This window comes from Panthera uncia, unplaced genomic scaffold, assembly GCF_023721935.1.
Source record: "Panthera uncia isolate 11264 unplaced genomic scaffold, Puncia_PCG_1.0 HiC_scaffold_1598, whole genome shotgun sequence".
Taxonomy (NCBI): Eukaryota; Metazoa; Chordata; class Mammalia; order Carnivora; family Felidae; genus Panthera; species Panthera uncia.
The window spans coordinates 30,850-42,939 of record NW_026058248.1 but is presented as its reverse complement, the minus strand read 5'-3'; the positions used below and the strand labels follow the sequence as shown (position 1 = coordinate 42,939).

Genomic DNA, 12,090 nt, shown 5'->3' with positions numbered 1-12,090 from the left:
GCCTCGGAGGCGGGGTGCCAGCCCCGGCGGGGCGGGAGGGGTGCGCACTGCGGCGGAGGGGCCGTGACTCACCGCCTGTAACCCAACACCCGCCCTGCTCCCCTCCCCCAGCCTCTCCTCCGTCTCCGGCCTGGCGGCCGCGGCGACACCTAAAAGAAAATGAAGGGGCGCCCGGGCCCGTGGCGCCCCCGGCCGGATCGCGAGCGGGGCCCGGCGGCCTCCGGCTCGGAGCGCTCCCGCTTCCCCCGTCTCGGGGCTCGGCGAGCCGCCGCCGCCGCCGCCGCCCAGGCGCCAGCAGGCAGGGAGGCCGAGCGGCCGGAGCAGGAGGCGGCGGCGGGAGCGGGCCCGCGGTAGCTGCGGCGGGCGAGCCCGGGGAGGGGGCGCTGGGGCTTGGAAGCCCCCGGGCCCCGGCCCGGCCGAGCGAGGACAAAGCCCCCTGGCCGCCGCTGCGGCCTACCCCGCGCGGCACAAAGGGCGAGTCGCGACACGCACCCATCCCCCTCCCAGCTCGGGTGGCCCCGGGCCCCGGGCGGCGGCGGGGAGGTGGGGAAGCCCCGGCCACGCCGCCCCTCGCTCCCCTCCCCCGGGGCCGGCCGAGCGCGCCGCCCCCGCCCCCGCCCCGTCTGCGCGTCCTCCCGGGGAGGGGTCGGGGGGCGCGGCGCCCCACATAACACTCCCCCTCCTGCGCTCGGAGCCACCCCTCTCCCCTCCCTCCTGCAAACACCGCCGCCTCCCCTGCCACCGCCGCCACCTCGCCTGACGCTCCGCAGCTCGCCGCGGCCGGGGGGCGGTGCGCGGACCGTGCGCGCCAGGGGCGCCAGATGTGCAGTCGCCGCTGCCGCCAGTGACCGAGCCGCAGCCCGAGCGGGATCGGGCCGCCTCCCCGATGCTGCGGGGGCGACCTTGAGCGCGCCCCGGCTTCCTCGGCGGGGACCCCGACACCGCGAGCGCCGTGTCCGGTCCTGCCCTCTCCAGCCCGGCTCGCCCCGCGTTCGGACATGGAGGGGGCCGCTGCGCCCGCGGCCGGGGACGGCCCAGACTTGCGGCCGGGGGCGCCGGGCTCTCCCCCGGAGGCGGTGGCCGGGGGCGCCGGGCTCGCCCCCGCGGTGGCGGCGGCCCCGGAGCCCAGGAAGCCGCACGGGGTGAAGCGGCATCACCACAAGCACAACTTGAAGCACCGCTACGAACTGCAGGAGACCCTGGGCAAAGGCACCTACGGCAAAGTCAAGAGGGCCACCGAGAGGTTTTCGGGCCGAGTGGTGAGTGCGGGAAGCCCCCGGGGGCGCGGGGTCGGACGCGGCGGCGGACCCAGGGCGCGCGGGGCGGGGGTCTTGGGCACCGAGACTGTCTCGTCGGAGAGCGGCTTCCCAGGAACCCCCAGACAGACTCCTCACTCTCCCCAGCTCGCCGTGGCTCAGGCGTGTCTCTCTCTCTCGAAACACTTGTTACATCCTGTCTGCGCATATTTTGGGGGTTTTTCTCCCAGCAGCAAAGTAGTGTTTATGATTTGCAAACACTTTGCAACGTTGGGACCGTGGAGGTCTCCCTCGCGGGCACGCATTCAGACCAAGCCCTGGAATGCCTCGCTGCTCTAACTCCCAACAGACCCACATCCTCAGCGGGGTGCTGTGGTTCCCCAAGTCCTGTGTCCTGTAGATGAATGCGACCCCCCACTCCCACTCCTATTCCCCATCACCCTGATGCTGCTGTAGCTGCAAGGGAGGGTGGGCTCCTGCCTCTGTTTTTTGTTTGTTTGTTTGTTTGTTTTGTTTTGTTTGTTGTTGTTTGTTTTTAAAAGAGAAGGTTTGGGAGCAAAAGTTAAAGGCTGCTGCATGCCTGTGGGTTGTGACAGTTTGCCTCCTGCTTCTGGGAGGACTGAAATGCCCAGGGCATGGGTAGCCACACCAATGCCGAGTTGCAGCCGACTCCATTGCATTTCAGGTCCTGGTTTCAGGGCTACTGAATTGCGGGGTCTGGCCCAGCCGCCCCACTCTTCGTGACAGCTGAAACCCTGCCAGGGTTCCAGCCCCATTTGCAGCTCCTTGAGTGCCTTGGGGTCTCTGCGTTGTCCTGAACTTGGTTTGTTGTCGTTTTCCTTTCTGCAGAACAGGCCCTTGAAATCCACACCGCTTGTGGCTAGAGGGTTGGGTTCAAAGTGACTGACTGTTGCAGAAAGATTTCGTGTGGTGTGTGGCAGAAAATTAACATGGTTCTTTGATTTGAAGTGTATCAGATGTATTTTAATCGATTTAGGGCCAAAGTCAGGAACTAATTATGGTACTCCTTGCGTGCACTTTTGGGGGGTGTTTCGGGGCCCAGAGTTGCTTATACACTTAACAAATGACCACGGCAAAAAAGCAAAATGAACTGGCGAGGGAAGTGGTAGATTGATGTTGGTATTTTTCTTTTCAATCTCTACAGGAACAGTTCTGGTGGGGGTAGGGGGTACCAGTCAGAAAGTTTAGCCCCTCAATTCTCAAATATTTGGATACCTGGATAACTCCCGCATGCTAAGTTTCCCTGTTTGGGCTGATCCAACTGTATTCTATAGCTTAAAAAAAAAAAAAAAAAGGGTCTGTGATAGGTTAATTGGAAATTCGAGACGTTGTGCATTGTATTTTGAAAGGGGTCTTCAGTAAACAAATCCTACAGCCAACAAGTGGTTCAGAATTCATTCTGGGCAGGTGCCACTTTTTTGTAGGTTGAAAATTCTGTAGAGACGGTTGTAAAGATGTACTTTGAGGAACGCACTTTCAGGTTGGTGGAAGAAGAGGCTGAGAAACGTGCACTTCATTCATGCTTTTCTTCTGAGGTGATATTCCCCAGGCTGGATGTTGAAGAAGCAAGAAGTAAGCCTCGCTCCTTGCTCGTGTTGTCTTAATAGCTGTTGAAGAATAGCGCTGGGAAGCTGGAAAGCGGAATAATGAAAAACAGACGCGGCTGGAGCTGCAGGTTGAGGATGTGAGCCTGTGAGGGGTTGAGTGGTAAGGGTGTGTCTGGAGGACACAGAAGCCCGAATGCTGGGGAGCGGCCGCCAGCTGTTTGAAAGAATGAGATCTCGTCTTATGGGAGACACCTTTCTGAGTTTCCCTGGGGCTTCCTGTCAAGCATTCGTCTTGCTGTCTGATCCACAGACGAGGCTAGAGTGAAAGGGATTGCATCAGGAGATGGGAGCCTGCCTTTCTCTTTTGGTGGGTGTCTTTCCCTTTATTTGCAGAAACTCTGAACATTCCGTCGGGATTTAGTTGGACGGCCGCTAGGGGGAGCCCTGAGAACGGGAGAAGCTCCTTTCTCAGCAGGGAGACTGAAGTCCTGCTCTCTTATTGTCCAGCTCTGGTTGTTTCCCATTGTGCTCTTAATTTCAGCTAAATCTCTTGTTTTACTAAAAAATTAGGTGAAGATTTTGAGTCTGGTAGCAGATCCCAGCTCAGAAGCTGGAAATCCTCAAACTGCTTTCTATTTGATACATAAACTTACGAATGTTAGCACAATCATGTGGTGAGAACCTTGCATTAACCAGATGGGAAAACTGAGGTTTGGAGATGGGAAGGCCTCCTTGGCCTTGAGTCCTCCCCCTGCTGAGCACAGTGCTCACAGATGGTGTAAGAACTTAAGTGAGAAACAGGAATTGTCAGGTGGAAAATTCCCTATGCCTGGCTGAACAGAAAATAAAACAAACACACAAAAAAATCGGTCAGCAAGTCGTTCTTGCCTGTCCAGCGCTTGGCGATTCAGAATCTGTCCAGAGCAGCAAGGAATTTTCATCTGAAGTGTGGACTTGGAGTTTGCTTCTGGTTCTAAGGATGCACCTTGCTTTTTGGGGTGCGGTTGAAGAAACCCGAGAGAGCACTGTCTCCGGCCTGCCTTTTCAGTCTTCTGTTTTGTTTTCATTTGTGCCCACGTCCTCTCAAGAGGTGCAGAGGCTTGAAGCTGCTTTGCCTGTGAGAGTAGCTGGCGTCCCAGGTGGGAGATGCTGTGGAATCAGTGGGACACCCCCTCCCCCTGTTGAAAGCAGCTCAGAGGCAGACAAGTGTTTAAAAATGAAAATGTTGTGGCTTTTAATTGCACATCTGGAAGGGCCTTCGGAATCAAACAGAGCACTGCACAACACCGTCTTCTGTGTTCTGTGAAAGCCACTTCCGAAGAGAGTTGCAGGATCCCGAGCTCAGAGTGGCCGACTCGGCCTGGCCTGGTCCAGCCATGCTCCCCTCTGATTCCCAAATGTGGTTTGTGGCCACTGCCTGAGGGTGTCAATGACACAAGGGCTCCGAGTGGTTTGTTCCGGAGATGAACACATCCGACCAGGAAGCACTCTCGCACAGGGGCTGAGAGCCCTGGCCAACATTCAAATCCTGACTTTTCACCAGCTCTGTGACCTTGTGCAGGCTATGTTACTTTGAAACCTCAGCCTCCTCATCTGTAAAATGGGCTGGCAGTGGTACCATTTTCATGGACCTGTTGTAATAATTGAATAAAATCGTCTATAGAAAGCCTCAAAAAGTGAAATTCACCAATTTAGTTGCTTTCTTTTAGCAGATTCTTTTTTTTCCTCATCTCACGTGGACTTTCATTTAGATTTTAAGACCATCAGAGGGACATGGTGCATTGGACAAATTAGCCTTGTATCACTCAGAGTGGTAGGGGAAACAGTCGGCTTCTCGGCTTGATTAAGGAACACAAGGTGAACAGAAAAGTGCGCCCATGAGGAGCCGAGACAATCAGCCAGATTGTGATAGGATCTGAAAGCATTTCTACAGCCTTGAATTTGGGCTTTGTTTCTTGCACAACTTTTGTTTTGATACAGTTTTGGGCAGGGCTGCTGAGTGGAGCCCTGTGGCATAACACGGCATGCATTTTCTTTGAGCCAAACTGCCCGGACCTTCAGGCTGCTCAAACTATTGCCAAAAAAACCCAAACCCCCAAAACAAACAACATTTTGAGGAGAGGTGTCATGTGATCTCCTCACCGTCAGGGGTTCGACTTTTCCCCTGCACCAGGTCATCTCTCCCGAGCCGGGGGGCGAGGTCTCCAGGAGGGGTCTGGCCCGGGAGTGGCGGATCAGCGGGCAGAGTGTGCCCCTGGTTTGCCGCGGCGTTCCTGGCTGCCGGAGCTCTAGCTTGGGTGATGGGGCGTCTTCACTTAGCAAAGGAACTGCTTTCACCAAAAATGGGTGTTTGAAACCCTAGCCCAAAGTTGCTCCTAGCCTGGTGCCGGGAAACTGCAAACGAGGGGCACAATGTAGTAAGCGGGCCTGCTGAGGCAGGTGACGTGTGGCTGTCCCGTGGGGGTGGCTGGGGTGCCTTATTGCAATTATGGCCCCAACCCACTTTCAGGGAGTAAAGGGACATTGGCAAACACGTGGTCCAAACTTCTCCTCTTGGAGACGGGAAAAATAAGGCATAGAATCGTTAAGTGATTTCTCTGCAGTTGCACAGCCAGGAAGTAACCGAGCTGGGTCTAACCAATCTGATTCTCACTTTGGTGTTTTTCCATCACTTGTTTAATAAATCTTTACTAGAGCAAGATGTGATGCTCACTCCTAAACAGCTCGTAGTCCAGTAGCAAAGATAAAATGTACTTACAAATTTTGAGCTAATTCTGTGCAGTTCAACCAAGAGTTATTACCATCTCCCCTGTGTTTCTCTCCGTGTGAAAGGCCGGGACACAGGCATGACTGAGACCCACGGGGCTACCCATCTGGTGGAGGAGGCAGTAAGCAGTCACTAGGTCTGAGTACCTCCTTTGTGTAGGACTGGATCATATCAGGTGATTTTCACGTTGGAATGTAGCTCCCTGAAGCTTAGTACATTTCGCTGAGTTCAGTCCTGGACAGGAACACCCCCTCCCCGATTGCCACTGCTGCTGTGATTATTACTGGCTGATATTTTTGAAAGCTTGGGGTGTGACGTGCCATGCTAACTGCCTTACAGACATTTCCTCCCATTGAAGCCTTACAACAACCCTGAGAGGTGTGCAGTCTAGCTAGACCCATTTAACAGATGGGAAAAATGATGGTTAGGAAAGTTGGGTAACTTGCCCAGGGTCATACAGCTAAAGAATGTCAAATAGTCGTTTTCGAAACCCGCTGCTGCTACAGAAACGGAGAACCTTCCTCATGTTGCACAATGGATGGCCTCTGGATTTGGGCGTGGTTCTTTGCTCATGGTGTCAGAAGACCAGCCATGGGGTGATTCTTTTCCCCGGGGGGGGGGGGGGGGGGTTTCTTTGCGCTGTTTGGGAAGGGGCAGTGGCATAGTGGAGGATTAGTGAGGGCAGTTGATGTTCAAGATGACCCTTGATTTGGGTTTCAGGAGACTGAGATACAGGGAATTTCAGACAAAGGGAGATTTTAGGGTGAGCAGGCCGTGTTGCTTAGGATGGAGGGTTTGTGCTGGGAGGCAAGATTGACAAGATAGGATGGGGCTAGTAATAATAATATTTCATGATGGTAATAGCAGCTAATACTTTATGAGGGCTTATACCATGGGTCAGGTACATCGCCATGTACATATTACATTTTTTTTTAATGTTTATTTCCTTTTGAGAGAGACAGAGTATGAGCAGGGGAGGGGCAGAGAGAGAGGGAGACACAGAATCCGAAGCAGGCTCCAGGCTCCGAGCTGTCAGCACAGAGCCCGACACGGGGCTCGAACTCACAAACCGTGAGATCGTGACCTGAGCCAGAGTCGGACGCTTAACTGATTGAGCCACCCAGGCGCCCCCATTGCCACGTACATATTAACTGATTTAATTCTCATAATGAGCCCATTTTCTAGACGAGGAAACCGAGTCACCGGCTGTGAAGGTCACACGCAGCTGCAGGGTCAGGGTTTGGACCCAGGCAGTGTGAACGCAGAGACCTTGACCATATCTCTTCCTCTAGGTGGGCTGACCTGGGTTCTGGTCGCAGCGGGGCTCTGAGCCCAACATTCTGGTGTGCTGGCTTGGAGAGGGGAGGCTAGCCTGCAGGTTTTCGCAAGAATTGAGGTATGAGAAGATAAGGATCGGAACCGCGTTGATATGTCTGCTTCTGGCAAACTGCTTGTTGGGCCGTGAGTATGCTTTAATGAGTCAAGTCAGGGAGCTCTCCATCTGGACACACACTGAGTTCTTTGTTCCTTGAGTAGCCTCTGATTGTGGAATCCCTAGCGGGTCTGGAGAGGTCAGCTGGTTCACCTCCCCGCGTACAGGTAGAGATGTGCCCACACCGCACAGGACGTCTCACTTCCTCCTGGGAAGCCGCAGGAAAGGAGGATTGAGGCAAAGTATCTTGTCTGTTGGGAAGCCCTGTCTTATTACCTCCTGTCACTGCCTCACGTAGTGCCAAGCGCATAGTAGGTCCTCAACAAAGTCTTGTAGGATGGAACTGAAGTGAATGCATTGAGCTAGGGAAGATCTTAGGAGATGGAAAGGCCGTAGGTCATCGTCTCTGACCTCAAGGAGCTTTCTGATTTGCTGGGAAGAAAAAACAACGGCTGGAAACGAATGGCCGGTTACACAGCGAAGTCTGCAAAGCCAGGCAGACCATTCTCCGCACGGATTCCCTTTCTGTTACATGTGCTCAGGCACTCGTTAGGGAGAGAGACGTCTGTCCAGGGCTTGTCGGCTTCCTGGCCGTGGCTTCCTGTCCTCAGTGGCTCCGGAGTCAGACAGCCTCAGTCTCATTTGTCTTTCCCACATGAAAGTCCTGGAGCATCTGTAAGTTATGATTTGTGAAGTATCTGTTTTAAAGCAGAATGCATTTATCATCGCGCTGGCCCAGACGACGCTACACAGGGCAGGAATGAGAAGATCCCAGGCCCCAGAGTAGGAGGGGCTCGGCCAGATGACCCACCCGTGAGCAGAGTCTGGCTGTATTGATAACATTCTCTGGAAACAGCCCAAGAGCAGCCAGATGTTGACTTCACGGCGGGGCCCTTCGGTAAACTTTTAACTGCGTTTTAAAACGGGGATGGCCAGTTCCACTCGTCAGCCTACCCAATGATGCAAACACACATCCACACGGAAACGTGAACGCAAATGTTCCCAGTGGCACGATCCACAAGAGCCCTAAGTAAGAGCAACCCAAACATCCGTCAACTGATGAGTGGGTAAATCAAACGTGGTGTGTTCTTTTTCTTTGTGGAATGTTATATCTGATCCATTCCACAATTCCATTTATGGAATACTTATGGGTTATTATTCAACAGTGAAAAGGAATGAAATACTGAAACGTGCTGTAACACGGATGAACCCTGAAAACATGCTCAGTGAATGAAGCCAGTCCCAACAGATCTTACATGGCTTGATCCCATTTCTGTGAAATGTCCCAAATAGGCCAAACCGTAGAGACAGAAAGTAGATGAGGGGGTGCTTAGGGCTTGAGTAGGTTGGAAGGAAGTGGGGAGCAGCTGCTGACGGGCACGAGGTTTCTTTCTTGAGTAATGAGAATGTTCTAACATTGTGATGGCAGTTGCACAAATATGGGCATATACCGAAGATCCCTGAGTTGTACATTTAAAACGGGTGAATTTGGTGATAGGAAAATTATATCTCAATAAAGCTATTACTAAAAAAACAAAACAGGGGCGCCTGGGTGGCTTAGTCGGTTAAGCGTCTGACTTCGGCTCAGGTCATGATCTCACGGTCTGTGAGTTCAAGCCCCGCGTCGGGCTCTGTGTTGACGGCTCGGAGCCTGGAGCCTGTTTCGGATTCTGTGTCTCCCTCTCTCTCTGCCCCTCCCCTGCTGTGCTCTTTCTCTCTCTATCTCTCAATAATAAATAATGTTAAAAAAATTGACAAACAAAACAGCAACAAGCCGGGGCTCAGGGGGGTGGGGGGAGTAAGGGGCTCGGGGGTGGAGGCCCATGTCTGTCAGGCCGCCAAGATTCCAGTCTGTGGGTCCATAGAAGTCTCGTGCTAATGTTGTACAAGACGAGGAAAGCAGTGACCTGTGTGCCGTGGCCACGAGAGCACCCTGGAACCGGAATACCCGGATCCACGTTCCGTCCCACCGCTTGACAATTTTGTGACCTGGGGGTGTTACTCATCTCCTTTAAGCCTCTGTTTCCTCAGCTGGGGCTTATGATGGTTCTTCTTCCCCAGACTGTTGAGAAGATGGAAGAAGATGCCGCGATGCGGCTGAGCCTTTAGACCCGTGCCTCACACATAGCGGATGCACAGATGCATAGCGGATGCAGCTGGGGCTTTTGCTGGTCTAAAAGGGCACATTTGTCTGAATTAGAAAATGGCGTCCCTCTAGGCGAGTGAATAGGAAAAGGCTCCCCTCCTGGCCTGCAGCAGCCCCAGACTGATGGCTCTGGGAGAACCGATGCCATTCATTCGTCCCTCCACCGGGCCCCCGGGTGTATATGTTCTGCACACCGCCACCTGGCATACCTGGCGGTGGCTTTCAATATTCTTATTAGCTGCCACTCATCGCTGCTCTGTGGCTGAGTTGTGATATTCAGACACGACATATAAAAACACATAACAAAGACACAACATATGCTGGGGGCTGACGTACCTTCTTTTTCTTTTAATCTAGTGGTAAAGCAGATGTATTGAATGAGTGCGTACTAAGTGCTCAGGACTGTTGGCAATTTCAGAGGAGAGAATATGACAAGTGCTGCCACCGAGATCCTGAGAACCTAGTTGGGGCGTGTGAGTAATACATCTGGAATAATCTGGGAACATGCAAGGTAGGCTATCAGTGGGGTGTAGAGGAAGAAGTTCAGTGTCGTCCCTGCTACTTGGCAGCTGGATGGTCCTGAGCGAGCCACACTTTGTCTCCGAGCTTCTGTTTTCTCGTCTAGAAAGTGTGGCTGCCGGCATCCCACCAAGTGGGATTGGTAGGAGAGATAGGATTTGGAAGCTTCTGACGCAGAGCCTGGCGCCTAGCAGGCTCTTGAAAACAAGGGCTGGTGCTACTATTTTGGTGAGAAGTACCACATAGAGTACCCGGTGACCTTCTTATCTTGGATCATGACTCTCCCTGCTAAACACGGAATTTGCCACATCCTTCAAGGTTCCCACCTGGGTGTCCAGACTCCCACTTCCTTATTACTCTGTCTCGGCCCTTGGTCCGTTCCCTTCAGGACATGTAAACTATGGGGCGCCTGGGTGGTTCAGTTGCTTAAGCGTCCGACTCTTGATCTCTGCTCAGGTTATGATCTCACGGTTCATGGGTTTGAGTCCTGCGTCGGGCTCTTCACTGACAGTGTGGCGCTTGCTTGGGATTCTCTTTCTCTCCCTCGCTCTCTCTCTCTCTCTCCTTCTCGCTGCCCCTCCCATGTGTGCACACCCTCTCTCAAAGTAAATAAATTAAAAAAAAAAGAACATATGAACTATGTGGGTTTGACGAATTGTCTGTGTATGCCCTCCCCTTCCTCCCCCTTTAGGAGGGAAGCAGGGGTGCCTTCTTACTCCTCACTGCATTCTGGCCTGTGGCCTGGTGCCCTTCCTATAGTAGGTGCTCAGTAAGAATGAATGAATAAATGAATGACTGGGGAGTGCAGCAGCAATCCTGAGAAGGGGGGCTCTGTGACCATGGGGGGCAGCAGGAAAGGTCCCTTGGGTCCCCACCCTCTTCCCTTTCTGGGTCACCCCCCTCCTCACCACTGTGTGGACAGGTGTGGAGAGCCTAGCATTGTCAGGTAAGTGCCTCTCTCTTGCAGCTCTGCACCCCTGCTGGAGAAGAATAGGAGGAGGGAGGAACCTGTTTCCCACCCTGGGCAGCTGCCCCTGCCCCCCCACCCCCGCCCGCCCCCCACCGCCTTCTTGGGCTGCTCCCACAGCCCCCCATCTGAGAAGCCTGGTGGTCAGCTCTGCAGAGGAGGCAAGCTTTAGATGCAAAGTGCATTTGCAAGATTTGCAAACCGTTTTCTCCCTGGGTTGTAAATCAAGTGCTTTAGGAATTGTAAACCGACTGGAGTGCAGAGTTAATGTATGTCTGGAAAAAACACCATCATGATTTGCCTTTTAAACTCAAGAGAAGAATTCCATGTCGCTTACTTTCATTAGAGATACTGAGACAGCATGAAGTTTCCCCGGGGACCGTGCTAGGAGGCATGTGTGGTAGGTTCCCCCTTCCCTGGGAGGGGAGGGGGACAGCCGGGTTCCAGCGTCTCAGAGCCCAAGGGCAATTTCCCAGTGTGAAGGAGGGAGCCGCTTCTTTGTGTTAGAATTTTCTAAGGACCCCCTCCCCTCCCCCACGCCCTCTGTGTCAAGCTCCTCATATTCAAGTGGCTCCAAAGCCACCAAGACCGCTGATTGCTCCAGGTTTGGAATCCTTGCTGGCCATTGTCTTTCCCTCATGCCCTGGGCTCAGCTCACGTGTGATTTGCCTAAGTGCCAAGGGACATGACTGCCAAGGGACACTCTGTGTCTTCTACAGGATGGTGAAAAGGAAGTGGATGATCCAATCTATGGATCTGAAAGGGAGCAGGGGGCGGGTTGGGTTTCAGAGCCTGCCTGAACCTCCTGTGTAACCTTGAGATGGTCAGCCTGGCTCAGTTTCTTCATCTGTGACATGGGAGTGGCTGTGAAGATAAATGAGCTGTGTGTCAAGGTCTGAGAAAAGTGTGTGGTCCACAGCAAACGCTCCTTAAGTGTTATTCTTGGAAGGAGCCCTCCTGGGAAAGGCAGGCCAGCGTGCCGGCTGTCCTCGTATCCCCGGCCGCCTGGGTGCTGCGTGTCACTTGAAGTAGGTACCCTAGTGTTGAACCCCCTTTCTTCACCTGTAAATCGAGGGGCTGAAACAGGCTGTTCTCCGGGCTCACAGGAAGAGAATCCTGGGATTCACTGAAGGAAATTGGTAGAATGTAGATTTCATTTCCTGTTGCTTGGTTTTTGGCCAAAGGACTCCTTGTTGCAGGGGAAGGGAAGTGTCTTTATTTCTCAAAACTCTTTTCCGATTGTCTGGTGCAGGCTTTGACAAGTGTAAGGAGACTTTTCCCATGCGGAGGGCCATTACCTTGCCGGTTCTCGGATCCCATTGGATCTGTATACACTCCCCTTCAGCTCAAGGCAGGCACCGCTTTTTCAAGGATGTCTGTGAGGCAGGTTCTGTGCCAGATTCTGTGTGAGACAGAAAATTCTCACTTTCAAAGA

At 53.4% G+C, this 12,090-nt stretch overlaps 1 protein-coding gene across 1 annotated transcript in view; it reads left to right on the top strand.

Moving 5' to 3' along the window:
* Positions 1-312: 312 nt before the first annotated feature.
* The window catches only part of LOC125917225 (NUAK family SNF1-like kinase 1), a 32,873-nt gene continuing 21,095 nt past the window's right edge, over positions 313-12,090 (top strand). Inside the window, exon 1 of the mRNA XM_049623474.1 lies at positions 313-1,259. Within this exon, the coding sequence (XP_049479431.1) occupies positions 999-1,259 (261 nt within the window). The 5' untranslated portion in view covers positions 313-998. The remainder of the gene's footprint in view (positions 1,260-12,090) is intronic.